The sequence below is a fragment of the Bubalus kerabau genome, chromosome 7 (assembly GCF_029407905.1).
Source record: "Bubalus kerabau isolate K-KA32 ecotype Philippines breed swamp buffalo chromosome 7, PCC_UOA_SB_1v2, whole genome shotgun sequence".
NCBI lineage: Eukaryota > Metazoa > Chordata > Mammalia > Artiodactyla > Bovidae > Bubalus > Bubalus kerabau.
This window is the reverse complement of record NC_073630.1, coordinates 25,598,659-25,626,633: the sequence shown is the minus strand read 5'-3', so window position 1 is coordinate 25,626,633 and position 27,975 is coordinate 25,598,659. Positions and strand designations below refer to the sequence as shown.

General features: G+C 37.8%; 1 protein-coding gene across 3 annotated transcripts; it reads left to right on the top strand.

The window, feature by feature from the left end:
• On the top strand, positions 1–27,975 carry CXXC4 (CXXC finger protein 4). Of its 3 annotated transcripts, none has more exons than XR_008716794.1 (3): positions 1–426; positions 1,026–1,101; positions 24,200–27,975. XR_008716794.1 is itself a non-coding variant. In XM_055587864.1 (2 exons), exons 1-2 carry the CDS (start codon positions 3,813–3,815, stop codon positions 24,242–24,244), a joined length of 1,119 nt encoding a protein of 372 aa, XP_055443839.1. In that variant the 3' UTR covers positions 24,245–27,975. The 3 variants fall into 3 exon arrangements, 1 of the variants encoding a protein (XP_055443839.1); XR_008716793.1 differs by lacking the exon at positions 1–426 and adding an exon at positions 492–902; XM_055587864.1 differs by lacking the exons at positions 1–426; positions 1,026–1,101 and adding an exon at positions 3,813–4,886.

Here is a 27,975-nt window from a genome sequence, read left to right as displayed (position 1 = left end):
TAGTATTATTTAAAAGCCATGCGGCAGAGTGTGAAATAAGAGTATTTTTTCAAACAAACACGACCTTTTCTGTTTCTTGTACTGCTTTCTCTACCCAGCCAGAAAACCCAGACAAGTTTATTTACACACACACCCGCACATGCACACACACACACACACACCCCCACACACACGCAGAGTGAGAGAGAGAGAGTGGCGGAAACGCCCTCTTTCCATCCCTTCCAAACAATTATCTCCGAGAGTAAAAGAAAATAATCAACAGCCCTCTGTGCTGGGCGGCTGAGCCGGAGAGCCAGGCGCGAGGAGGAAGGGCGAGCAGCAGGCGAGCCGGGAAACGTGGCTCCTCCGGCGAGGAGAGGATTTGTGAAGGGGAGCGCCGGCCCGCGTGCGCCTCTTGTTCCCCGTGTAATTTGCAGCCAATCATCAGTAGGTGTCCGCGTCCCTGCGTCCTCCTCACCTCGGCGCCGACCACCCCCGCCCCCGCCTCCGCCCCCAGCCTCCCACCTCCTCCTTCGCCTTTCTTTCCCGCTCCCCTCCCCCAGCAGCCGCACACAGGCACACACACAAACAGAGAGAGAGAAGGGGGGGGAGACGGAGAGAGGAGAGAGAAGAGACTGAGAGGAGAGAGAGAGAGAGAGAGGGGAGAGAGAGGGGGAGAGAGAGGGAGAGAGAGGAGAGACTCCCCGGCTCCCTCCCTCCCTCGCACACAGCGACTGGAGACGGACGGAGAGCAACGCGCTGGGAGAGGAGAGACCACCGAGAACAGCCCCGCGCTCTCACACATACACTCACACTCGGCTCTTTCCTCCTCCCCCCCACCTCCTCCTCCTTCCACCCCCACCACTAACACCATCTCCTCCTCCTTCTCTCTTCAACAAGAAAAAAAAAAAAGCCATTTACAGGTATATATTTTTTTTGATCCGCATATTTATTTATCCCCCCCTCCCCAACAGTTTGTTTACAAGTATTAAAGTTGTAATTGGGAGCTGCCAAGACACATCTGGATTTGTGTTTCTTTGTGTTAGGGGGTGATGTGCAACTAATTAAAGGCAGACTGGCAGCGTCTGCAAATTCTAAGGCTCCCCAAATAAAAAGAGACTGGTAAGTGATTGTTCTTTCTCTTTCTCTGGCTTTTTGCTCTTAAATGTTTGCTGTCCGTTGGGATTGTAAAAGTAGATTATTAATGCTGGACTCCAGCGATGAAAGGCGTCGCTATATTAATTTATTAATTAATCTGCACCCGCCCCTCCTCCTGAATGTTAAATATGACCTTTGATCTCTGTGTCTCTGGTAGACCAGACATACAATATTAGGCATGTACAGTCACATTGTTTAAAGGCAAAACAGGATCATGAAGTATGATGTCTAATTTAGCTTTGGAATATGACTATAGTTATTTGTGTGTGTTTTATTTTGTTTTTTAAAGAAAATCCAAACAATAGCTGTGGCTTAGGTACCTTTTTCATGCTCCAGAGATGCATTGATTAAACAATAATGACCTGGATACTGGGCACAATCATTTTCTACAGTTTCTGGTGGCATTAAACCTTGAGGGAGGAAGGGAGGGGGGTGATGGTAATAAGGAAAGCTTCTGTTTGGAGACACCACTCTAATACTCCGAAAAAGGGACATTAAATGATTTCTTTATTTGGAACAAGGTCAAAAGACTAAAATGTTGAAATTTTTCCCTCCACTCAATGCGCTGGTAGCTAATGCATGGTTGGCATAACTAGTTTTTACTGAGTAGCAGTTATTATGGTCTTGCAGTTACAATGTGATTCGCAGAAACTGAAGCTATATGCATATTCTTGCTGTGTCTTCCCCCATCACCTTCCCAGCATCAAGAATATTTAGCCAGGAGCATTTTGGGGGCACCCTTTGTATTGCCTTCAGACCTCTGAAGGGAGCAGTTTTCCCTAATGCGAAACCACAGAGGTGGTTCCTGAGTGATTAGGGACTTGCTGTGATTGAAAGATGCCTGCTAGCTTCTAATCCAGCCTGGGGTGAGGTTCCTTATCTTGATTTACTTTGCCTAATAGGGATTTGTTTACATAAACCTCTCTTTTTTTTAGGGCGCCTTCTCATCAGGACTTGAAGTTTTTGCACTTGGAGTTTGGGCATAAATGGCTCATTAATCTAATTATAAGCATAATTGCTATAATTGATATCCATTTTGAACTGAATATTTGAGACTGAGACTGCTGGGCCCCCATTTGATATTCCCTGAACTCCACATTCTAGACCAGTATGTGGGTTTCAGAAGATGTCACAAAAAGATATCTATGTCCCCCCACCTCCCCCCGCCAAAAAAAATATCTGGAAACAAAGAAACTGGTTTTTTAGGTTAATATACACTTTACATTTTTGCTTTACTTCTCAAAAGGCTCTGATGCACCTCACCCCCTGTAATAAACAACTAAAATACCTCTGCCTAAGCATAATAATGCCCTCTAAGCAAAGAGATGAATGCAAATACCCAGTTAATATTAAACTTTCCTCTTAAACAGAGCTAAAGAAAAAAACCATCTTAATGACTATTTCTTCATGGAACACCTTAAATGATGTCCTCCTACTTTTACTCAATGTAAAAATCAGTGACTGAAGACAGCCTCAAAGTCCATGCTTTCCTCTTGTCTTGGGAAGAGGCTGGAGTCTCCATTAGGAATTATTGGGAATATTCTTAAAGTGACTACAGGCACTTGGTTTGAAACCTAGGACACGGTTTGCATTATTTAAAAAAAAAATTTTTTTTTAATCTAGTCCATCTTTCTTTTCTTTCTTTCTTTTAAACAAGTAGAATACCACTCTCTTACCCCCTCCATGCCCCACCACCAAATGGCTTGTACAATTGAGACCTGTCCTTGGTCCATTGAATTAAGACCCTAACAGAGCCAGCTGTGCTGGGATTCAAACTAATGACCGCAGACACAGAAGGACACTGTGGCAGCTGGTAGTTCTTTTTTCCCTGCCTCTTTAGTTCAGATTGTATGTGGGCAGTCTCTTAGCTCTCAGTTGTATTGTGTTTGCTTACAGTTTATACTCGGATGTATTGTAGACTTTCTCAGTACTTCATTTGCTAATTTCCTGTTCCTCATAGGGCCATAGCTGTTTTCTACTTTAGAGCATTTGCATGCCCAGGCAGCACTTGTTCACACATTTCATAGTGTTTAAATGCCCTCTGCTTATAGGTAGTATCGCCCTCCCACCCCTGATTTGCATGTCTTTAGCACTCCAATTGCCCTTTTCCCTCGGCATTTGTCACCCCCGTCTTTCCTCTACCCTGGGTATCCTGGCTATTAATACATTTTCTCAGGAGGGTTATAAGAATAGGGGGGAGGAGCCGTGGTGTGCTTTGGGGAGGGAGGGATCGGGGTTGGGAGCGTGGGGGAAGGATGGGAATGAGGGGGGGGGTGTCACGTCTTGATGATTGTTATGCAAACGACCTGACGAAGAATGTGGGAGCTTTCTGTGTCGGCGGTGGGGTAGTGAGGGAGGCTGTTTATTTTTTTATCTTTTTCCTCGTGCAGCTCGTTGGAATGACTTTCTTTATTTTAGTTGTAACAGTTGGAGGATAATGCAAAGGAAGACGCTGCCTGGGAATTCACCGTCTGTGGAAATGCGCCCCAGAGAGGAATAAAGCAGTCCTCACCTTGCTCTCCCCACCTGGACCCACTTTCCCCTCCCGCCTCGGCCCCCACCCCAACATCACCATCACCCCCTTCCCTCCCCCCCACCTCCCCCCCTTCCCCACCCAGGTGTCGGACCAGACGGTCCCCACTTCCACCCTGCACCCCTTCTTTCCCCCTTGCACCATGAACACCAATGTCTGCGTGGAGCCCGGGCCGAGCCCGGAGGCCCCGGGCTTGCCCAAGGAAAGCCACCTGCCCGAGGGGTCCCTGAACAGCCTTGTGGATTACAACTCGGAGATGGAGCGCTACCGCTCCTTTGCCACCTCCTTCTACAAGACCAACGGGGGCGCCTTCCCGCAGGCCGCCAAGATCGCGCGCATCACCACCCCCATCTTCCCCAGCAGCGCCGCTGCTGCCGCGGCCGCCGCGCGCATCGGCATGTCCCCCTGGAACTGCGACAACGCGGCCACCGCCGCCGCCGCCACCGCCATGCTCTGGGGCAGCGGCGGGGGCGGGGGCGGCGGCGGGGGAGGCGGCGGCGGCGGTGGGGGCGGCGGCGGGGGCGGTGGGGGCGGCAGGAAATCCTCCGCCGCCGCTGCCTCCTCCTCCGCCTCCTCCTCGGCGATCCTCCCCGCCGGCGGTGGCGGTGGCGGTGGCGGCGGCGGTGGTGGCGGCAGCGGCGGCGGTGGCGGCGGCAGGACCAGCATGCACCACCGAAACGACTCCCAGAGGCTGGGGAAAGCTGGCTGCCCGCCAGAGCCATCGTTGCAAATGGCAAATACTAATTTCCTCTCCACCTTATCCCCTGAACACTGCAGACCTTTGGCGGGGGAATGCATGAACAAGCTCAAATGCGGCGCTGCTGAAGCAGAGATAATGAATCTCCCCGAGCGCGTGGGGACTTTTTCCGCTATCCCGGCTTTAGGGGGCATCTCATTACCTCCAGGGGTCATCGTCATGACAGCCCTTCACTCCCCCGCAGCAGCCTCAGCAGCCGTCACAGACAGTGCGTTTCAAATTGCCAACCTGGCAGACTGCCCGCAGAACCATTCCTCCTCCTCCTCGTCATCCTCAGGGGGAGCTGGCGGAGCCAACCCGGCCAAGAAGAAGAGGAAAAGGTGTGGGGTCTGCGTGCCCTGCAAGAGGCTCATCAACTGTGGCGTCTGCAGCAGTTGCAGGAACCGCAAAACGGGACACCAGATCTGCAAATTTAGGAAATGTGAAGAGCTAAAGAAAAAACCTGGCACTTCGCTAGAGGTCAGAGGAGATGATTTCTTGTTTCCCAGTCTCCCCCCTTCCCTCCTCACTCCCCTCTCCTCTCCCCTCCAGGGCTTCTTGTCTGGCTTCAAGATGCAGTCCCCTTTCCCTGAAGCTTCATTCAGGTTGTAAGATACAGTTGGTGGTGGTTTGCGGAGGGCATGGCCTCTCCTCGTCCCCTCCCCACCTGCACTTCGCCTGGAACCGCCCTCCAGATGCGGAAGGGCGCCCCCTCCTTTTTTTTTTTTTTTAGCTCTAGGAGGAAAACTAATGTAATTGGTTTCAAAAATTAGAAGTTTCACATTCAATATGGTCAAAAATTACCCTCAGTGGTTTAAAATGCCCCCTTCCCTCTTATTATTATTTTTAAAAGCATCTCTGCCCAAAGGGTCGGATACATCACATTCTATATACTTATACTGGGCAAGAGAGACCTATTAGTGACCCAGTTGTAACTGAGGACACAGTTTGTGGCACACAAGCCTACATTCCCTTTTACACTCACACACACACACACACACACACACAAACACACACAGAGTGATCATTGAAACTAACATGCATGAATTCAAAAGGGGATTTTCTACACTCTTCTAATTTTTTTTCCTTACCATGACAAAATTTTTCTGTTTTCCATTTTATTTTCTGCATAGTTGGTATTTTTTCAGAAAGGGGAAATAGTAGAGAAAACTGAACACCACTTGCAGTTTTTTTAAGGAGAGATGACAATTTGTAGCAGGTGAGATGGTAATTTTATTTAAGAATTATTTTATTTACATAGTTTAGAAACTAAGGATTCCTAAAACTCAGTTACAAAAAATATAAACTTGGGGTTCTGTGTTTAACAAAGTAACCACTATGTGGTCACAAAATCGTTCTACACATCAAGCACTGTTTTGGTTGATACACTATATGGTCAATGACAGTTTCTTTTCCTATGTGTGCTTAAAACAATGTACAGATAATCACTAAAGTACTTGTTAAATTAGGCTTTCGGTTATGTTAAACAAAAAGATTGATGTATTTGGTGGAAATTTCATACAGTGACCTGATCACAACAAAAGGGAGAAAACGGAAAATCAGAAGTAAATGGCTTTGGTGATATACTTAGTAATGAAATATGGACAGATAATCATATTTAGCCTCTTGATATAATGCACAGAGTTGATGGCTAAATGCTCATATATAGGTGATGGATTTAGCATTAGGGAATATTCTATGGGCTGGACTGTAGGCTGAGAGTGGTTCTCACAAGTTCTCATCAGAGGGAAACCTGCATAGGAGTTTTCTCCAAGAAGGACTGGCCTTTGAAAGGAGACTTAAAGATCTTTGCAGGTTTGGATGTAAATAAGATACAGATTTTTTTAAGTTTTATTGATATAAATCAAAGCAAATAGCACTTTGTAATTCTCCTCAAACAAATATATGTTGATATCATCATTGATTATGATCAATTCCATCAAAATATTGCATTTATTCCTCCTTATAAGAGAACCCATGTCTGCTGAAAGTTTGACTTTATTCTAGGGTGGTTTATTACATTGCCTTTGGCAACTCTTCTTAAGCAAAGATAGTAGCAATCATAAAGACATGGATCATGTGTTTTCTTAGGTGGAAAAAATTTGTTTTTAGCTTTGAAATATCTTCTCTGGATTAATTTATTATAACTTCTTAAGGTCTCCAAGGCCCATGGGAAATTAAAATTCAGTTCATACTTAAATCTTCTGTTAATGCTTAGTCGATGAGCACTACCTGGCTTTAATTTTTTTACCCTTGAACTATAGCATCTAGAGTTATAGAATCTAGAATTATAGATTTGCTGTGGTTAAGTGGACTTCATCTTTAGCTAGACCTATGTACTGCCTGCATTCCAATTTATTGTATGTAGTAGGTAGGACCACTGAATAATTCTGATTTATTTAGGAAGCAACCTCTCTGAACAAGTTTAATGTGAATACCGGTAGGTTTTCTGCACAAGTTTCTATACTGGTTTATTAGTCTAAACAAACTTCGTAAGTTTCTTTTTTCTTCCTTTTGATAGCTTTCGCAAAAACTTCTTGTGATCTTTACGTTCCTTAGCTTTTTTTTTAATCACAAAATTCCATAGTATTACCTTTTCTTCTTTTTAAAAATTCACATGGAAAAAGTTTCTATTGATCTTCGGAAAGTGGGAGGTAGTTGAGAGGGGAAACATACTTCTCTCTTTGTAGAGCTCTCTGAAGATGTTCTCCTACCTATATACCCTTTCCTACCAGAGAATTGTTCTTGGTTCAAGGCTAAGATTATTAGTGGAATGCAATTTGGCAGAAAGAAAGCAAAAAAAAAAATTAATGGGCTAAGATTCTATCTAGGTCACTTTTAAAAGGAAAGGCAGCATGATTGCCTCAAGCACATGTGTAACCACACAGTTACGGTTGTAGGAAACCAGCTGGAAGCATGTCAGAGTGGCAGGGTTTACAGGACTGAACCAGAGCTGAAACAGTGGTTGCAGGATGGTGCAAAGTCCCCCTGCTGACCTGCCTCCCTCTCTAATTTGGTTTCTGTAACTTATCATCATCTGTGGAGATGTTTTAGATGTCAGATAGACTCCGGAGCTGAGGATAGTAATTTGGAGATTCATTATGGATATTACCTGTGGATTTCAGGTGTAAGTTCAGTAGCTAATATTTATTGGCTTTAAATTAATATCTGGACTATAGTCATTGCTGATACTAGTACTTATCACTTCAAGTCCCACATGCTCTTCTTTCCTTTGACTTATTCTCATGCCAAGGACTGGAGGCATAATCAGATTTTCAGGGTGAGTAAACTGAAATTAAGACAGATTCACATGGGTGTGTTGGGCCTCTTGCCCACATTTTTTAAAGCCTCCTCTCTGGCATTCCTTTTAAAATTGCTTTACTTATTTCCACATTTTCCTGATAAGTCTCAGGTGAAGGGCATCTTAATTCCTTAAAAATTTATTTACAAAATCACTGCTTTATAGTATTTCATATGATAAAAATGCACATAAAATAAATTTAGCTTTTTGGTGTTATTGTGATCTATATAGTTGCGTATAACACTCTTCGTTCAATCAATTGCTGTACTAAAAAATTATCACTGATTATTCAAAGCAGTCATGCTGTATGCCCTTGTGTGGCAAAACTTCTCTTAAAAGCTTGTATCCTAAATGGTTAATATTAAGTTCTCAAATATTTTTTAAAACTTATATATCATGATAAGTTCTATGATAGACCTTTGTCTCATACAAAAGTAATCTCATACAAAGGTATTCCTTTAGTTTTCATATTCACAGCAGTTACATTTCTTATACTAAGATCTAACTTTTAAAAATCTCTCAGCCTAATCTTACTCAAGGGAGAAAGTCGTCCCGTGGGCCACCCCAGCCTCTCTTAGTCCCTGAACATTGTTCAGGTGACATGATTGATCTCCGTGGGACAGCATTAGAGACCACACAGATCTGGTTTCTCTCCCATTAGCTGATTTATGGAATTACATTAGTCAGCAGGGCCTCAGGAGTGTTCCCTGCCCCCACTCCTGGCTGCTGGGTACACAGCACCAAGGCCACCGCCACGGATGCTTTCCCTGAGCTGGACAAGGGACTTAGAAGAGGCATGTTAGAGTGAAAGAAGCTGGAAAGTCAGGAGCAAGACAGTCTTTTTTCCCTCTCTTTTCTTTTATCTATTTTCAATTATCTGCTGAATGTACAGGCCCTAAATTATTTCCCACAAGTCAGGTCAAGCTCCTAAGGTGGAACCCATGAACTGTAACACGCCAGGCCTGTAGGCACACACATAAAATAGTTGTGTTACTCAGATTCAGAATCTGTATGGTTAAATAGTGAAACTGGTCACCGATTAAACATGTCGTATAAGTTCTTGAAGTTGATGACCAAACAAAAACTAGAGATAAAATATGAATGTTTCATATCTTAAATTGTGATACATAGTGGTTTATCATTTTATATCATAATTCAAAAATGGGTTTTCAGATTGAAGAGTCAGAACCATGCCAGTATAAAAACAAAAATTTTTTTGATTGGAAAATGTAAATATATAACTATTAAAAGGAAAGAAGAAATTTTTCAATAAATTCAAACAAAATGATAATATATTAACACTGGAATGTAGTATAGAAACAACATAGAGAAAAGATCCAGAATTTCATAAATGTTAAGAAAAAAGCACAGAAAAGTTCAGCTTTGGCTGAAGTCAGAAAATAGATTTGTAGCCCAGGCAGCAAAGTATTATACAAGTCCAATGAGATTCTCTTTCCATCACTAGATTTAATACAAGGTAGTCAAAGTTGTTTTTAAAAGAATCACACATTTTTAAATAATTCCTAAATGAAAATAATTCCCTTTCCTATCCAAGCATCATGTAAATTCTAAGCAATCTTTTGGATGGCAATTAGGAATAGTAAAATGAAAAAAATTAAAAGCATTTGTAAATTATCCTATAAGAATGTTTGAAATTCAGTCAGCACCAAGCAAAATTTTTTAAAAATCAGAAGCCGATAAGAACAAAAACAAACTTTAGACTTTAATCATATAAAAATATTTGGATATTTTAAACAAGAATGGAAAGTGTATCTGGTGATGAAGTAGATAAAAATTACTTGATTTTTAAACTTTTTAATTAATTGATTACTGAAGCATTGTTGCATATTTTTGTTAGTCAACTGTTTTTCTGGGTGAATAGTTAAGATTTTGGCACAGTTCAGACTTACAGATTGACAAATACAGGACAATTTATAAAATAGTCTGTAAGACTGAAAATTGAAAGGTGTGTCAGAAGTGATGGGTGTTTCATCCGTATTTACTCTAGAGTACACAGTTGGAGACTGAAGATCTATGTCGGGGTGACTGTGAAGACGCTGGTAGAATATTCCTTCTGGATATAAACATAAAACATTATTGGAGTTTTCCCCAGGAATAGGTTTTAGTGTGTCTTTAAAACATCTCTTCTGAAGTAGTTGGTGCTCCTAGAACTTACTGTTCAATCTGAGTTGGTCAGATTGGTCTTGTATTAGTTTACTTTTACTAGAAAACAATTCAGTTTTTATTTTTGCTTTGGAAAAACATAACAAAATGTCCTGCTATCCAAACATTTCACAAGCTTGGATATGCTCAGTTTCTTATGTTTATTTTTATTCAAATTATACAAAATTTTAAAATAAATTCATTCATCATATATAAAAATCACTACTTAAATCAATAGGTTAAATTCAGGATTTATTGAAAGGCCCATGTAAATATGCAAGTTGGAGAAAGGACTACTTCTCTTTTAGTTTTCTCTTATTTTTAGATTAGTTTTTAAAAACTAATAATGAACCCAAAGTAATGGTAAAGTCATTTTATAAGTGTGATTTTTTTAGTCACTGATTAAAATATCAGATGATCTTGGCTGGGAAAGTAGAGCACCCTAGAAAAAGTGTTTGTTTGTTTTTTTTTTAAAACTTGTTTTTAAGAAAGTACTTTTTTGGTGGGATTGGTATAAGTTGTGAGGATTTTGTGTATATATAATTTAATTTCTTTATCTGTCCTGCAGTGCTTCTGTTCATTCTTAACATACTTTTTTCATTGAGCATTTATGCTGTTATCCTTAGCAGTTTCAAATTATTGGAGGAGGGGCACATGGGTGGTTTTATCCCTCAGTCACATCTTGTTCCATCACATGCAAACACCTGTCCTGAAATTGAATTATTCTGCAGGGTAATCGAAAAGCCTGCCTCCATCCGGCATCATATGTTTTCTGTTGTTTATTGAGTTATGTTGCACCATGCTTCAGATGCGACAGCCATTTAATAATGTTGAAGACTTAGCTCTGCAGGGGCTAAAAGGATCCCAGCAGGCTTGTTAACTTCTACTCTAAAACATTAGGAAAAATATTTTTTCCTCTGTGAAACTTTAGGGGTTTCTCTTAATTTATTTCAAGAACATGAGCATCCAAAGCCAGATATGAGAGTGAGCCTGTGAAATCTGTTTCTGTTTTTTTATATTTAACCTCTTTATTTCATGGTATGTTTCTCATTCAAAAGAAAGTGGCAAAGCAAACAACTGCTTTTTCAGAGAACTAATGACTAAAGATAAATTTCTTTGGCTGATATAAAACCAAATATAAATTCTATTTAGAAAATATACTACTAGTTTCTTGGCTTTTCATTTCTTTCATAATTAAATTTGTATTTGGGCCACATGGCCACATTTAGATGATAGGTGGTGGCAGGAGCTACCAGTTTCAGGTAACTTACCAGTGGAACAATGTTAGCTCCATCAGCATAACTTCTCTGAACATTTCCTCAACTGTGAAATGGACATAACAATATCAACCTTCATTACAACTCTTTGATACTGTATGTAGGTTCATATTCTCTGCATCCTGAAAGATGCTATATGATTTCTCATTCCTAATTTAAAGTCATCAATAAAAAGTAGAGAAGATGATTATATTTACAGATAATTCCATACACCAGCAAGTTATTTGTAGTTATCAGCAATTAAAGCCTAGATAGATTATTTTGTGATTTTGAGTTTTCTGAATATTTGTTTTAATCATGCAGTTCACCAAAGCTCTGGCTTGATTTCACTTGGAAGGGGATAAACCTGATAGACAAGTTTCCCTTGTTCTTGTACCTGTATTGTCAAAAGCCTGGGAAATCTGCACAGGTTACCTAGTGACCTTTGTCACCATGGTGACAAAGGTGAGCCAATTTAGATAATTTAGTGCTCTTCCTCCTTTCTCACCAAAGGTACACTACTACCATTAATTTCTATATCTTTTAATAAGATTGTGTGTGTGTGTGAGTGAATGTGTGTTTCACTTTACCAACTCAGTACCTTTGTTCAGCTATTATTTTCTTTATTTGGGCACACACAGGGAGATGTTCTAAATGTGCATTAGTGAGTTTAGGAAAATCATTGTAAGAAATGGTTAAATGCTTATCACAAATTCTGATTGGAGATTGTATTTAACAAATACTGAAAAATTGTAGAGTTACTCTTGTTCGGAAGATAGGGGCATGTGTGTATGTATGTGTGTGAGTGTAGGAAATTAAACAGGTAGATAAACATTTTGAGATTAAAAAATAAACTGACTGTAGAGCTTTTTCTCATATTAAGAAGAGAGCATTTATGAAATGAAAAAGTGAGCAATAATAGAAAAGCCTGGTGGTTTTCTGGGAGAAAATAATGTTAAATCCTAGAGTATTTGAAATACTATCCAAGAAAGCTTTAAAAACAAGAGAGAAAGAAATATGCAAGCAGGCTGCAATGCAGTATCTAGAAGGAGTTTTGTAAAGACAGGATATGGATGTCTGCTTTGCTTCAGCAGTTATAGAAGTTTCGCGGAGAATGGAAACTATAAAGAGGGGAAGATAATGTTTTCATATTTGACTTAGTATATTTAGTTTGGAAGTCAGAGCTAAGTCTCAAGTTCAGTGGAGTGGCAGCTGACTCAGAGACAAGGAAAAACAGATTGTGTTTTAGATGATGTTATTATATTTACTTATGCCTTTGAAACATTTGGTAGAATAATTTCAGAGTGTAAGTGAAAGAAGACATCCAAGATGGGTGGAAAATGGGATCCTATTTGGGTGTCATTTTCATCTAAATTCATGTTTCAGAGGACATTCTGGAGCAAATGAACAAAAGTGTCAAACTATCGGGGAAACTGGGCTGAAAGTGCTGTTTCTTGCTCAAGGACTTAAAAAAAAAACATAAAACCAAAAACCTCTGAATGATTGATTGTATCAAAAGGATAGAGATCAAGTAGGATGAGAGAAGAAAGGGATAAATTTATAGATCAGGAAGAGTCATGGGCATTTCTGTATAGTTCAGCAAATCTGGCAAGTTCCAGAGAAGATACATTTTCTCCAAAACTTTACAGAGTGAAAGGAGATGAAATGAATTTTTTAAAGAATAATAGACTCTATAAGTTTAATTGTGTGGAAATGATGATTTATGAGTGACAGTGAATCAGTGGCAGAAAAATAACTGCTGGGGGAAGACTTCTCTATGGTAAATGTCTTATTTATAGGTTAAATGAGATCAAGGTTGGTTTTAATGGAGTCAAAAACAAGTAAAAGAGATAAAATTCTCAGTTCTACATAGATGGATGCGAAGTGAGATGTGGAATCTTCTAACAAACCCTAAATATGTTGTATGCTCTAATTTTCACTCCTGAATAGCAAAATGGAGAACACCAGCCTTTAAAATTCCAAAGGCTATAAATATTGGATCTTCTATATAAGGCTGCTATCTATCTGTTGTTAAATGTGTTATGATGTGGAGTGGTTTTCAGTTTTCCTCATGTGATGCTCTTCACATGTATGTGTTATTTGTATGGCATGAACTTGTAGATAGCACATTGGTGGTATATGAGACCAATGTGTTGGCTTATGGCCAGGATTTTTAGAAAGTAGAATAGATTAGAGTGGAGGAGAAAATATATGAGTACATCACATGTAGTAAGAGCACATATTGTTAAGCTTCTGTTTTAATTATGTATGTACACATAAATGTGTGTGCATGTTCTAGGCTGCTGTGTGAAATGTATTTCTAACTTGGTTGCAGTCAAAAAAGTTTGAAAAACACTAGTTTAGTGACAGCAACAAGTCTACTGAACAGATATGTAGTGAAGAAAGAAATTATATTTGTAAATGGAATGATGTTAACAAGATAAAGAGTAAAATTTAAATGTGTTTCTGTAAGTAGCGTGTCTTCTCTCAGGCAGGTCTGTACATATGAGGTAGATTTATAAATTCATGGTGTATGCTTAACATATGGTAAACACTTGATAAGTTCCATTCAAAATATCTTTAGGTAGCATGAGATTGTTGGATGGCATCATCAACTCGATGGACATGAATTTGAGCAAGCTCTGGGGATTGGTGATGAACAGGGAAGCCTGGCGTGCTACAGTCCATGGGGTCACAGAGTCAGACGTGACTGAGTGACTGAACTGAACTGAGGAACTATTATTTTCTAAGATTTGTAAGCAAGCGCTGTGAAACACGTATACACATACATACACCTTGGCGTAAAGAACTCAAACTTTTCTTTGTTTCTAATTACCTTCTTAAAATACCCATGTAACTCCATAACTCTACTTCTTACTCTTTCATCCAAGACACTTAGCTTCCTAATTACGTTCTTTATTCTACGGCCACAAAATGGACACATTTCAAAGATATGATTGTACTTTTAGAAAACTCTGAATGCCATCTCACACCTATCTAAAAGCCTTGAATTCCTTGCTTCATCCTTGGCTTAGTTCTTCCCAGATCTAGATAAGAAACACACAGTGCAGTTGTGATTTCTATTTAGCTGCCTCATGTGGTTATGTGGTATAGTATTGTCTTCTATTAGTACTCCAGAATTTTTCAAGGAGTAAGAAAAGAAAAGAAATACTGGCCTTGAATATTTGAACACAGCGAGAATCTACAGTATGACTTGTTATTTCAAGTGTATTTTATAGAGTGCTGGAAACCTTTGTATGAGCTGAATAAGGGAAAGGGCCACATTGAAAGGAAGAAGTAAAGGAAGGAAGAAAAGAAGGAAGGGAGGGAGGCAGGCAGACTGTAGTGTTACAGTTTAAAGGGAACTAAGAAAGGAGCATTCTGGCAGAAAGGACTGTCATGTTCAAGGTCATCTTCTTGAGTCTGGTTTAAATAAGAAATTAGTAGAAATGGTTAATGCCTCAAACTTTTTTGAAAGATTCCACGAATTTGGCTTGGATTCACTAGAAACACTCAGCATCATTTCATTTACCTTAGTGGAAAAAATAGTTTCCTGTAAACTGACTAGATTTTTTTTTCTTCTAATTTCTCTTTAAGAGTTACTTGTTCAAGTCTGCAATTGGAAACACTGAAATGACAGGATGGGAAAACTAATGCTCAAATTGATGAAGGAGTTTAGGGAGATAGAGGCCATTCAGCATCTATAAACAACTAACTGTTCAAATTGGCAGGGTAATTTTTAAGTGATAATTCAGAGAACTTCCTGGAAAATACAGAATTGCGCATATAGAAAAGACTCCAGAAAATTGATGAAAGAATATTAATTATGTCTTATGAATCCTATGCCTGAAAAATGTTAGGCTTGTTAATTTACTCTGCTAGTTAGTTAACTATGCAATTGTGACTGTGTGCATGAAGGTGGAGCATACATGATACCATAGAAAAAGAAGTAGTACATGGAAAACCCCTGAGGAGAAATTTGACTTTTAAGGACTTGCTCAGCACAAGATGTGCTGGTACCCTGTTAGGAGAGGATGCTTAAGAGTGTGTGTCCTCTTAATGATGGAGATGACTAACTAAAATGCATTTCCAAAGAGGTAACATGTAATAAATTGATTAAATTATAATTGTTGATTATGTACCTCTTAATTTTATTATTTAAAAAGAAAATTAAGGAAAGAAACCAAAAAATTAATGTAATGTCAACTGCAGTTATTAAAAAAACTTTTTTTTAAAAGAAAAACTCCAAAAGCAACATGTGATTCTCAGAAGTATAGTTTTAACCAAGTACATTTTTTTTTGTTTATGATAACATCTAATGACTATGAAATGTTTGGCATTTTCCCTAAATTCCTCCAAGTAATTAATGGACATAAAACCTGCTTTGATTTCTAGGCTGGGTCTATCTCAGGAGTTGGGTTTTTGTCATAGAAGATTCTGAACCAAGTGAAGTTAAGTGGCTGCATTCAAAACACTACAGAAGTTAGTCTAAGCGAAAATTTCTATTAAACTTCTTTTTGGACTTTATGTAATACAGAAAAAATAATATTTCTCAAATTCCTAGATCTATAATAATCAAAGAAAGGAACTATAATTTGAATTCTTTATAGAGATTAAGTATAACTGTTGTATTTTACTTGAATGTAAGTTAGAGGCTGTCCAAATCATAACTTTTGAATTTTAAAAATCACCTCTTAATTTTTTAAGTGACCTCCCGTTTCTTCACATTTCACATGAATATTTCTTCTTTTCAGTATGAGGAGACAGTTCACTGTCTGCTTTAAAAGGAAAAACAGAATTTTTAAAAATTGCCCCAACAACTTGATCATGAAGAGAATATTGGTGGTTTTTCAATAATTAATTAGCAGTGATCTCACCTTAAACGTATTGTTGCAGTCAACAGTAATTAGTAGAGTGATTTTGAGGGCAGATAGAATCATTTAACTTGTGGCTTTGCCATATATATGAATTCATATATTCATATGTATATTCAGATTCATTTATTATATAACCATATCTATTTGGATATATATTTTTCATAAAGATGTGTCATTCTTGACAATATTGATTTTATTAACCTAATTTTCACTTTTCAAATATCAATTTTATTTTCATTTCCTTTCGTACTTCCCCCTATACGTAAGTGAAAAATAGTATCTAAAATAAATTTTCAAAAACTTCTTTTAAATTTTTGGATTTTTGAAAACGTTGCATCTTTCTGCTTATCCTGATATCATCCTATTATATTTTATTTTTATAAATCCAAGTATATTTTAATCACTAAACTACCTATGTGTAATACAATAATTTACTTATTATTGGAAGGATGTGGTTTGAAGTGTTTTTATCAAAAGTAATTGAAATATGATCCTTTACAGCTTTAATCAAGACACTTGCCTGAAGTAGTTATGTTAGATACTAGGACCAAAAGTGGGTGCATTTTTGGCCACTTGTAGGCCAGTTTGAGGAGAAGGCAATGGCACCCCACTCCAGTGCTTTTGCCTGGAAAATCCCATGGATGGAGGAGCCTGGTAGGCTGCAGTCCATGGGGTCACTAGAGTCGGACACGACTGAGGGACTTCACTTTCACTTTTCACTTTCATGCACTGGAGAAGGAAATGGCAACCCACTCCAGTGTTCTTGCCTGGAGAATCCCAGGGACAGGGGAGCCTGGTGGTCTGCCGTCTGTGGGGTCGCACAGAGTCGGACATGACTGAAGCGACTTAGCAGCAGCAGCAGCAGCAAGCCAGTTTGAATCTTGGTGTCAAACTGTTACTATTCTTCCTACCAACCCACTCTTTTCCCATACACACATCTCCCTTTCGACAGTTGTCTTTCTTACTGGTTTAACTACCAGGTTGATTTGATTTAGCACTTTTCCAACCTAGTATACAATCTCATCTTTCCATTTACAAAAGTTAGCTTAGTTTAAAGTCATGCCATTGCAGTGGTGATGGGGAGGGTGTGGTGGTCTTGTAGAAGGAAGGAAAAGGAAGAGCCCTCACATTTGCCAGGCATAGGGAGTAGCAGGAGCAATAGACCACACAGAATCAATACTAATGAAAAAGCCATCTCTGGGTTCCACCATTAATCAGAGAAATCCTAGCCACAGATGTCAATTTGGAAACCAGTAGTTTGGAATGCTCCTTATAATCATGATTAAGACCTCCAAAAATTTGGGTCATAAAAGTTATGCAGTTACTTATTTGGTGCTTTTCTCCCTTTTAAAGAGGGGTCTAATACTCCAGTTAATGGCATGTGATAGGTGTTTTAAATTTATATCTGGATCATGGCCAAGATAAGCTGTGAGTATACCAAAGATTTATACAGTTATAAGTGAATCTGAATTATAAGAAAAATTAATCTGATAGATATCACATACATTTTATAACAGGAGAAAAAGAGAAAGTAAGGAAGATGTGCTTTAAAAAATGGAAACATTGTGTACTTATATTAATCCATATATCCTAAAACATTGGAATTATTATTGAAATATTGGTATTATTATTAAGATATAAAGTTGCTTTTATTACAGTAACAGTGAATTACTGGACTGTGAGCTTATCATTTATCATAAATTACTTGTTCTCTCAAACTAACTGACCTATGCTATACTTGTGCTTGCTAATAATTCTTATAGTTATTGGATTATGATGTTTAAAATATACTATTTATAAATAGGATATAGAATAATAGTTTTGCCTAAAATGTTTGAAAGTCTCTAACATTTACTAGGTATAATTTTAGACCATATTTATTAATCATACAAATTTGTAATCACATACATGTGCATGTGTTTTCACATTCACAATATTGTACATATAAAATATATATATATGTATATATAAAACAATTTTACATTTCTCCAGTTAGGTTTTGAAATTTTGTCAGCACAAAAATTAAGAACCTATATAATTTAATATTTTAGCATTCTCTGTGAATCAAATCAGAAAAAGTAGTGTTTTTTCTTTTTTTTTTTTACCATCAGGATTTTTCCTTTTGTTCATCCATAATGCTCCAAAGTTTGTTTCATATGAAGCCAAAACAAAATATAATCAAATATCTAAAGGCAAACCATGAGCCTTAGTATTCTTTATCAAATTTATTTATGTGTTTCCTATTGCAAAATTGCAGTGATTCATTAAGGCTTTCAAGTTCTATTGCAAAGAGACAAATCGAATGCAGTAAGAGGTTCCGGCTTCAAGGACTTAGATGCTCAGAAGTTTAATAAACTTATAGTGGGGCTTCTCACAGTGAAAACGACACTTCGAAAGAGTTTAGAAGAGGCTGTGTTGGCTAACTGCAGTTCGAGATTGCTTTGTTTTTGGGTGGAAAAAGCATACTTCCCATTATTATATGGGGATCAGAAAATGATTGGATGATTTATGCTTCTTCAATTAATAATAAATGGGGAAATAGGACATTTTTGATGAATATAAGAGTAATGGTACCCCAAAATACTGACTTCAGCTTAGAATGTATTGTATTAAAGCCATCCTGTTTCACAGCAGAGTTTTGAAGGCCTGGGTGAACCACTGAGTCTTTGGATTAGAAACTACATGAATACATATTGGAAGGATATATTTAACTTTAGTTATAGAATTTGCTAATGTCTTAATTATATCTCAGTTTATAACTTTCAAGCATTATGAAGCTAATTTCAACATCGAGTTGTCTTTTATATGGTCTTTGAAAACATGTGTCTAGCTTTATTAAAAATGATTAGTTTTGTTTGGTGTCCTGAATACTGCAACAAATTTTACATACGTATCTGGCTAGACATGAATAGCCAATCCCATAAAACTCATATGTATGAATATACAGATACTCAATTTCAGCTTTTAGGAGATGAAGTTTTTATTAGAGTGAACATATTTTAAACAAGAATATGTAGATGTGTGGGGCTTCCCAAGTGGCGCTAGTAGTAAAGAACCCACCTGCCAATGCAGGTAGATGCCAGAGACAAAAGTTCAATCCCTGGGTGGGGCAGATCCCCTCGATGAGGGCATGGCAACCCATTTCAGTATTCCTGCCTGGAGAATCCCATGGACAGAGGAGCCTGGAGAGCTACAGTCCATAGGGCCACACAGAGTAGACACGCCTGAAGCGACCTCACACACTTGCTTGTACATAGATGTGTGCCCAACCTAAAGACACAACAGTTCATGTGACTGCCTCGCAAGCACCAAAAGAGAAAATTATGCTCAAATTCTTAAGGTAGCAGATTTGGGGATGTCTCTTGGTTTTTAGGTCATTTAATAGTTTTTTCATTGCTGATTTAATGAGAATCAAACTGAAATACATTTCTGCCAGAGACATATTGATAATTTTTTGTATTCAGTTTTTTAAAAGAAGTAAATGTAAAATGTACTTAGGCATGGATTACACAGTTATGTTATTCAACAATTTGCTTTTTAAAGTTACTTAGGAGGAGAACAGAAGGCATTCCTTTTTTTTTTTTAATTTCCCTGATGATCAGTGAGGAGCATCTTTTCTTCCTTTTTTTTTAAATTAATTCATTTATTTTAATTGGAGGCTAATTACTTTACAATATTGTAGTGGTTTTTGCCATACATTGACCTGAATCAGCCACGGGCGCACATGTGTTCCCCATCCTGAACCCCCCCTCCCATGTCCCTCCCCATCCCATCCCTCAGCGTCATCCCAGTGCACCAGCCCTGAACATCCTGTCTCATGCATCAAACCTGGACCGGCGATCCGCTTCACATGTGATAATATATACGATTCAACGCTACCCTCTCAAATTATCCCACTCTCGCCTTCTCCCACAGAGTCCAAAAAAGACTGTTTTTTACATCTATGTCTCTTTTGCTGTCTCGCATATAGGGTCATCGTTACCATCTTTCCTTTAAACCTGAAGGTTGTCCTGGTGTGGCGCGTGTAGGGATGAATTCCCCTTGACATACTTCACAGCAGTCCCAGAAGGAGAACTAGGGGCTGCAGGTTTCTCCCCAGGCCTCCTGGGAGCAAGGCTGCTGTTTGTCAGTGTTGGCACCTGTGTGAGCCGTGAAGGCTGCTGATCAACTCAATTCTATTTGTTACCTCCCTGCTCCCTTCTCTTCCTGGGGAATCTGGCTTCTCTGTTACTCCCAATAAGGGATAACGATTTCCTGCAAGCATCACTGAGATCCAGAAAGTCACTGTAATCTCATCAACTGTCTGACTCCCCCACTGGGACTCTTGAATTTATATAACCCGATGGGAGCTGGTCAGGGTGCTTAATCGCCCACATTGCTGTGCTGAGTCCCCCAGTCATTTAAAATAGAAATCCTCTCATAAAGATGACCTCATTATGGCCCCAAATTAGGACAGACTTCATCAGAACCCATAGTTAAACCCAGTATTTTACCTGTGAAAACAGTTTACTACCCTGTCCTGGCTGAAAAAAATTCAGCCCAGGCCATAAGGAATTTTCCAATGATCCCAGTGAAGATTGGGTAGGAGGCTGGATATACATCCAGTCTTTTTGCATGGCCTGTGGGACGCTGAAGAGTTTTGTTACCTTTTTTAACCTGAAATAAAACAGAGAAGCCTCACCTCGAGTTTCTGGTGAATGCCTTGAAGATTTATTCCAATTAACGCACCTGTGGTTTTCCTAAATTTTCTCAAACATTTTAGGGGATTTCCCAACTTATCATTTGTAGGGTTCAACCGCAAAGATTTTAATATAAGGGAGAAATAATTTTTAAAAGAAGCATCTCTGCTTACCTTCTCCCTTCCTCTTTAGCAACAAATTGTTTGGAGATACATATCAGTCTCAAAATTGTATACATACTAATATATACACATCAGTCCTATGGACTGTAACCCTCCAGGCTCCTCTGTCCATGGAATTTTCCAAACAAGAATACTGGAGTGAGTTGCCATTTCTTACTCCAGGGGATCTTCCCAACCCAGGGATAGAACCCACACCTCTTGAGTCTCCTGTATTGGCAGGCAGATTCTTTACCACCATGCCACCTGGAAAGCCCTTCTCACATTTGCATTATCTAATTTTTAGTGCTAACAAGCATTGAGAAGTGATTATCTTTTTCTTTACAACCATGACCTTTGATTGCAGGTGGCGTCTTATAAAGCTTGCTTTTTCTAAATATTGCAAATAAAATTGAGTGGTGGAGAGGGGCACAGGAAGAGCCAAGAGTTGGAAGAAGGATTTAAAAATGAAACTAAGGCATAAGGAGTTCATCTTATTTAAAAAATGTGCTCCATATATATTTCTTCTGTTTATCTTCATGAACATATATGTTTATCATGATACAAGATATATAAGTATATACTTAGAGTCCTGTTTCCAGTTGGCATCTGAAAGCAAGTTGGCATCTCTATGTCATATACTGTACACATAAATGTGAATATATATGAATATATATGCACATGTTTATTTTTCATATGTGATTCTGCAATGCATGGATATGCTTGGATCTAACTTATCTTGTTAAAAATGACTACATTTATATAAGTATGCATACTTATATAAAATGTATTCTTAGTTGGCATCAGGCAGCAAGTTAGCATCTGGTGTAAACTAAGTTTTCATTTACTGCTTATATATGTGTGTTGTAAATTATGAATATTAGGATGAATGAATATGTTTTCTTATAATTTCATAAGTACCTTTAATAATGATTAAATATGTGTCATGAGAATGTATAATTACATTTATCATTTAAAAGGTAATTGTAAAAAGTAGTAAAGGGGTTTTTCTCCTCAGCCAAGTCAAATGATGGGATCCAGGTATGCATAGTGAACTGGAAAGAGGAAGACATATTAAACTATGAGGAATATGGATTACAATATTAATAAGTACTATTTTTATGGGACCAATGGGCCTTTTTTTAAAATTTATTTATTTTAATTGGAGGCTAATTACTTTACAATATTGTAGTGGTTTGTGCCATACATTGATATAAATCAGCCATGGGTGTATATGTGTTCCCCATCCTGAACCCCCCTCCCACCCTCCTCCCCATCTCATCCCTTTGGGTCATCCCAGTGCACCAGCCCTGAGCACCCTGTCTCATGCATTGAACCTGGGCTGACAATCTGTTTCACATATGATAATATACATGTTTCAATGCTATTCTCTTAAATCATCCCACCCTTGCCTTCTCCCGCAGAGTCCAAAAGACTGTTCTATATATCTGTGATTCTTTTGCTGTCTCGCATATAGGGTCATCGTTACCATCTTTCTAAATTCCATATATATGCGTTAGTATACAGTATTGGTGTTTTTCTTTATGACTGACTTCATTCTGTATAATAGGCTCCAGTTTCACCCACCTCATTAGAACTGATTCAAATGCATTCTTTTTAATGGCTGAGTAATACTCCATTGTGTATATGTACCACAGCTTTCTTATCCATTCATCTGCTGATGGACATCTAAGTTGCTTCCATGTCCTGGCTATTATAAACAGTGCTGCGATGAACACTGGGGAACACGTGTCTTTTTCAACTCTGGTTTCCTTGGTGTGTATGCCCAGCAGTGGGATTGCTAGGTCATAAGGCAGTTCTATTTCCAGTTTTTTAAGGAATCTCCACACTGTTCTCCATAGTGGCTGTACCAGTTTGCATTCCCACCAACAGTGTAAGAGGGTTCCCTTTTCTCCACACCTGGACCTTTTTGTTTGTGCTTTTAGAAAATACTTTACAAGCTAAATATTTTTTGTATACTTATATGCAAATTTGAATTAGATAGTGTTTGTTCTTAACACATTCATTGTGATGTATATGGTATTGATTATGAGAACAGTTTTTTAAAATCCTTTTTAGTGCAGATAGCCAGCATGGTTATTTTATTCATTTAAAATTTCATTTGAAGCTTAATCAATTAATAACAGTTAAAATTTTAGATGACATTTCTATGGTAGGATTGTGTCAACCTAATGAGTCATATATGAAAAGTAAATAAAAGCTAACCTCGATTATTAAAGAGTATTTGTAGTAGAATTTTTATATATTTTCTGAAAATTCAGGTGCTGTTAACACTGTCTTAAGATGTGTTTATGAGGAGTGTGTGTGTGTATGAGTGCATTCTTTTATACCTCCTATATATTTTGGTAATATTCAACTTTCCAATTTATATACTTATTCATCTTGAGCAGCTATCTTATAGGCTCCATAGGTTTGTTGGACAGGTCTAAGGAAGAAAAGGAAGTTTTTCATTTGCCCCATATCAAGATTTACTCTTAGCTAGTTCTTCCTCATGTACCTTCAACATATACTCATGTGATCCTGTTTTATAAAGAAGGGTATGGAATGATGAACTACTGTAATGTTAATATATAAAGGAAAATTTGACAGCTTAACTACTGTTTAGCAAAATCCCCATAGTAACTGTAAACTTCTTGTTAAAAGAATTACTCATATGTTTAGTGTTGCCTGTTACTCCATTGGAAAACTATAGTATTTTTCTGGTGCAAAAAGATATTTTTGCTCTATTGAGTATCATTGGTTAGTTGTAAGTTTGTTTTGTGTATATGATATTAATTTGCTGCAAATGCAGACATTTTAAAATAGAGGTATATTTTTCAGTATAGCTCATATCAAATTATATGTAGGAATGTTTAGCATTAGTAGTTAAATATAGAAGCAGTGTTGATGTTACATTTATTGTTGTCCTGTCATAAAAGAAATTCTCCAGAATGAAGAAACTATTTCACTAAATTTGAAACATCAGCCTTACATAGGCTGCGTATGTAGCGGATACAGATTTTTTAAGTACACTTGGTGGCTGATCTTCCTACTACTGGTTAGTAGTCTGTACATTCCCCTTTCTTCTGATTGCCATCCATGTTCTAAGCTGTGTTTCTTCTATTTTTTAGATCAGTGTATTTTAATCATTATATTTAGTAAATTAGCGTTAAATTCAATATTCTAATTTTTGTAATATTCTAAGATTAAACATTTATTTTTTAATTAAATGTTGAAATATGCAAGTCATTATTTGTGTATTGCTGACTAGAAATATTGTTGAAGTGTAAAGGAGAAAATCTAATTTTATATTGGCATAGAAAGAAAGCTTAACTTGTTTTCTTGCTCTTTTTTTATAGAGAACACCTGTTCCCAGCGCTGAAGCATTCCGATGGTTCTTTTAAAGCAGTAGTATATCTTATTTTCAAGGCATTTGGAAGTGAAGGGCAAACTAATGTCTTGTTTTAAGAAACTGCTTAGTCCACCACTGAAGAAAATATCCAGATATTATTTTCATTTTATGTATAGGGGTTTCTTCAAAAAAAAAAAAAAGTGGGGGAAAAGAAAAAAAAAAGACATATAAAAATAATCTGGGAGCTTGGGGAATTGGCCAGTCTATTTACTTTCAATACACTGATTCTTTCTTTGATGTAATTTAGCTATCCTAGTGAAGTTGTTGTCTATTTTGAAAGTGGCTGTAAAAAATAAGTCTGGGTAAACCCCTGCTGTAAAATCATGTATCTTTGCAAAGTACATATCTATACTTCATTTTCAAATATATGTGTTTCAGGACTGTAAACTGTACAGATAGCAGCTTGTATTTTGTGTGTTTAGACAAAAGAAGACAATCATGTCTGAGCATCTATGGAGATTAACAGTTTGTTCACAACACTCCGGTTCTGCGAGTTAAATCTGGAGCAATAAATTTTAGCTTTAAATATTTTTTTGCCAGTTGTTTCTAGGAGCAGCAACAGCAGTGGCGTGTTTTGCCATGCATCTTTTCGTAGAGACTTGATGCCAAGTTTTACAAGACTAAAAGATGATGATGCATCCAGCAGTTACCTTCCGTTGTATTGTTCTAAGAGGGGAAGATATTAGGAAAGTTTCAATTAATCTTTTGAGCACTATATTAGAGTAGTGGTTATGCACTTGCATTGCTTACAAACGAGCTGTACAGAAGGGTATACCTCCCAAATCCTTAGTGTAGTTGACTTGTCTTGGGTGGCACTGTAAGACGGAGTACTCAGAGTAGTTGAAACATGCAGAATCTGTTGTATAACTTTTTTTTTTTTCTTTCTTTAAACAGTGTTTTCTAGGATACAGGCTAGAGTATCATATCTTAGGGGAGAAATTCATGACTGACTTTTTTTTCCCCCCAGCCCAACATGGGCTTTTTTTGTTTGTATGTATTTTTTTGTTTGCCTGTTTTTCTGCTTCTTTTTTGGTAGAAAAAAATAAACACTTAAAAAACATATCCAATGTTTAAATTCCATGTATGATATTAAAAGTGTAGTTTTGTTTTAAAATTTGATTACATAAAGGCCTCCTGCATCGAGACATGGCTGGGTACATTTTTAAGTTCAAAAGAGTGAAACACATTCATGGAAGTGAGGCTGTTAAATCTCTTTTGATCTTCCTTTCTCACAGCCTCCCAGTTAAAACCATGGCCTTCTAGTAGCCCTCCGTGAAATGCTCCATGTTTCCCATTCCTGTTCTCATCACCATCACCGGATGCTTCCATTCCTGAGAAGGCAGGGCCACAGTCTATGGAATTCCATAAATCCAAACAGCCCCCAAACAAAAGGAGCTAATGCTTCTTAGGACCTGAGCTACCTTTTCTCATAATGTTTGGTTTTCTTCTGCAGTCGGTGTTCTTTAGGCTAACCCATTAGGATGAATGTTTATGATGGCATGATCCCTAAGAGTTTTAGTTCTCCTTTCTCTCTCTCTTTTTTTTCCCCCCAAATTATAAAGACTGTTCTCAGCTTCAGAAATAAGACAGAGTTTAGCAAAAACACATAGAGTATGCAAGTTTCCATATTACTGCATCTTTTTGTTCTCTAGTCACTAGCCAGCTATTTTAGCCTGTGACATCCATTGACCTGCTGACAACTTAGCAACATGGATCAGGTGAAGAAAAATAACTTGAGAAGAGAGAGGGTGATGAAAGGAACTGTAAAGTTTTAGAAAGACTAGCAGATGAATAATTTTAAAAGGCTAGTTGTAGTTATGAATGGGAAAAAATATAGACAGAGGAGGTTTTTTTTAAAAGCAGAAGGAGCACTTCATTGCTAGAGTGCTGGCAAGGGGGGGAGAAGGTACTTACAAATGCCAATGTGAAAAACAATATGACTTAATTTGCCTAGAGTATGGATACAAGATCTACAGTTACTGTCAAATAGCCTTTTTGAAGAAAATTCACGATGTATTACACTTATCCATGTTTAGAGAAGAAAATTATCGCAAATTAAAACGTGCTGTATATTAATTTTGAGATAGCTTTCTACTTGGTGTATATTCCGTTGAAGGTTCTAGTTAGAATTTCTATTTCTGCTGTGGGACCAATAAGAGCTATATGAGTTCTTTCTTGTTCCATTTTTAATTTTATTTGACTTTTTTTAACCGATGTGCTAATGAATTACGAGTAAGTGAAAACTTACTTTCACTGGTAAGCTTGCCTTGCTTTTTGGAAAGTGATCATTGTTATTACAGAATTGAAACAAACTTTTATTCAGGCTGCATTAGGCATACAATAACATGAAGATCTCATCGCAATGTACTGTGAGTCTAAAATACATGCTGGTATTGCATGTCTTGATGTGTTTTTATTTGTTTTCTTAAAGAATTAATGAGTTTGTATATTGTAAAATGTGATTTTTTACATGTGAATTCAATTTTTTAATGAAATAATCTGTTAATTATTGATATGGAGGAGTGCAGCTTTTCTTGAATTCCTTATGTGTTTTTATTCCTGATGTTGTTCTTTTTTAAACCACCCATTTTTTAATGTTTTGGGTTAAGCTATTTATGTAATGGAGGGTGCATATAAGGTTCCCTTTGGTGATGCTGAAGAAAGGTATCACTCCTCTGGCCTCCCCTCAGTTTTCTCCCTTGTAAGTTCATGTATTGAGAACTTGTAAAGCACATCATAGCAGCACTGAGGGAGTGATTGAAAGATTTACACTTTTCTTGATTCTAAAATACCAATGAAGTGTAACTTTTAAAAATTCCTTGCTGTATGTTTCATATTCAGAATCAAGAAAATTCAGAAGATAGCAGTCAGCTGTAAATCACATGGGGTATCTTTACAACTTAAAAATTACATCTCAGATAAGCCAAATAAAAAACTTCGTGTGAGAGGTCACGTACAGAGGTGTAGGTGAGGCGGTGCCATCATGCGTCAGCGTTTGGGAAGACTATGGAAAGTACTCGGGCTGCTGCCGTGTAGAGCAGAGGGCCCATCCCTTTCCAGCTCTCACTCAGCACCCTTATATCACAAGAGCATCAGAGTGCAAATCTCTCTCTTTCCAGGCCTTCAACCCGAAGTGGCTTTCTGATGGATTCCGCCTGTCTGTGCACAAGTTGGGGGCATATTTACAAACTAGAAATGTGTCCATTCTTGGGAGGGAGAACAGTAATAGGCTTCCCCCAGGGTAAGAGTATATAAAAGTGTCTCCTGTTGCTTAATTCCCAACACCCAACTTTCTTCTTCTAAACACATTCATAGGGAGCAAGAGATGGAAGACTTCCTATGAATTAATATTAAGCAGTCACTAAAAGAAAGGAATATTCCCTTCCTTTCATTCAGAACCCCTGGCATATAAGTTGTACAATTAATACTAATGCATATAAAGTCTTTAAGCTGATAGTCTCTGTAATCAAATAATGAAAACAAGAAAGCAGTTAAATGAACACACTATTCAGGGTCAAATATGTTCAGCAAAAAACCGTTGTGGGTCTTTGATCATGGCTAGATTCACAGTGATATCACACAGTTGGTTCTCATGTAACAGCTAAATGTTTCAAATTTTGTTTTTATTAAATTTGGCAGTTTCACACTGAGATCTGTATTCCTAGTGAATAAAAGACAGTTACTATGTTAAGAGGGATTTCATTTTCACAATTGCAAGGAAGT

Coding starts and splice junctions, on each gene's coding strand:
- CXXC4 (XM_055587864.1), top strand. CDS start 3,813: ATGAACACCAATGTCTGCGTGGAGCCCGGGCCGAGCCCGGAGGCCCCG. Junction 4,887..24,199: donor AACCTGGCACTTCGCTAGAG/GTCAGAGGAGAT, acceptor CTTTTTTTATAG/AGAACACCTGTTCCCAGCGC.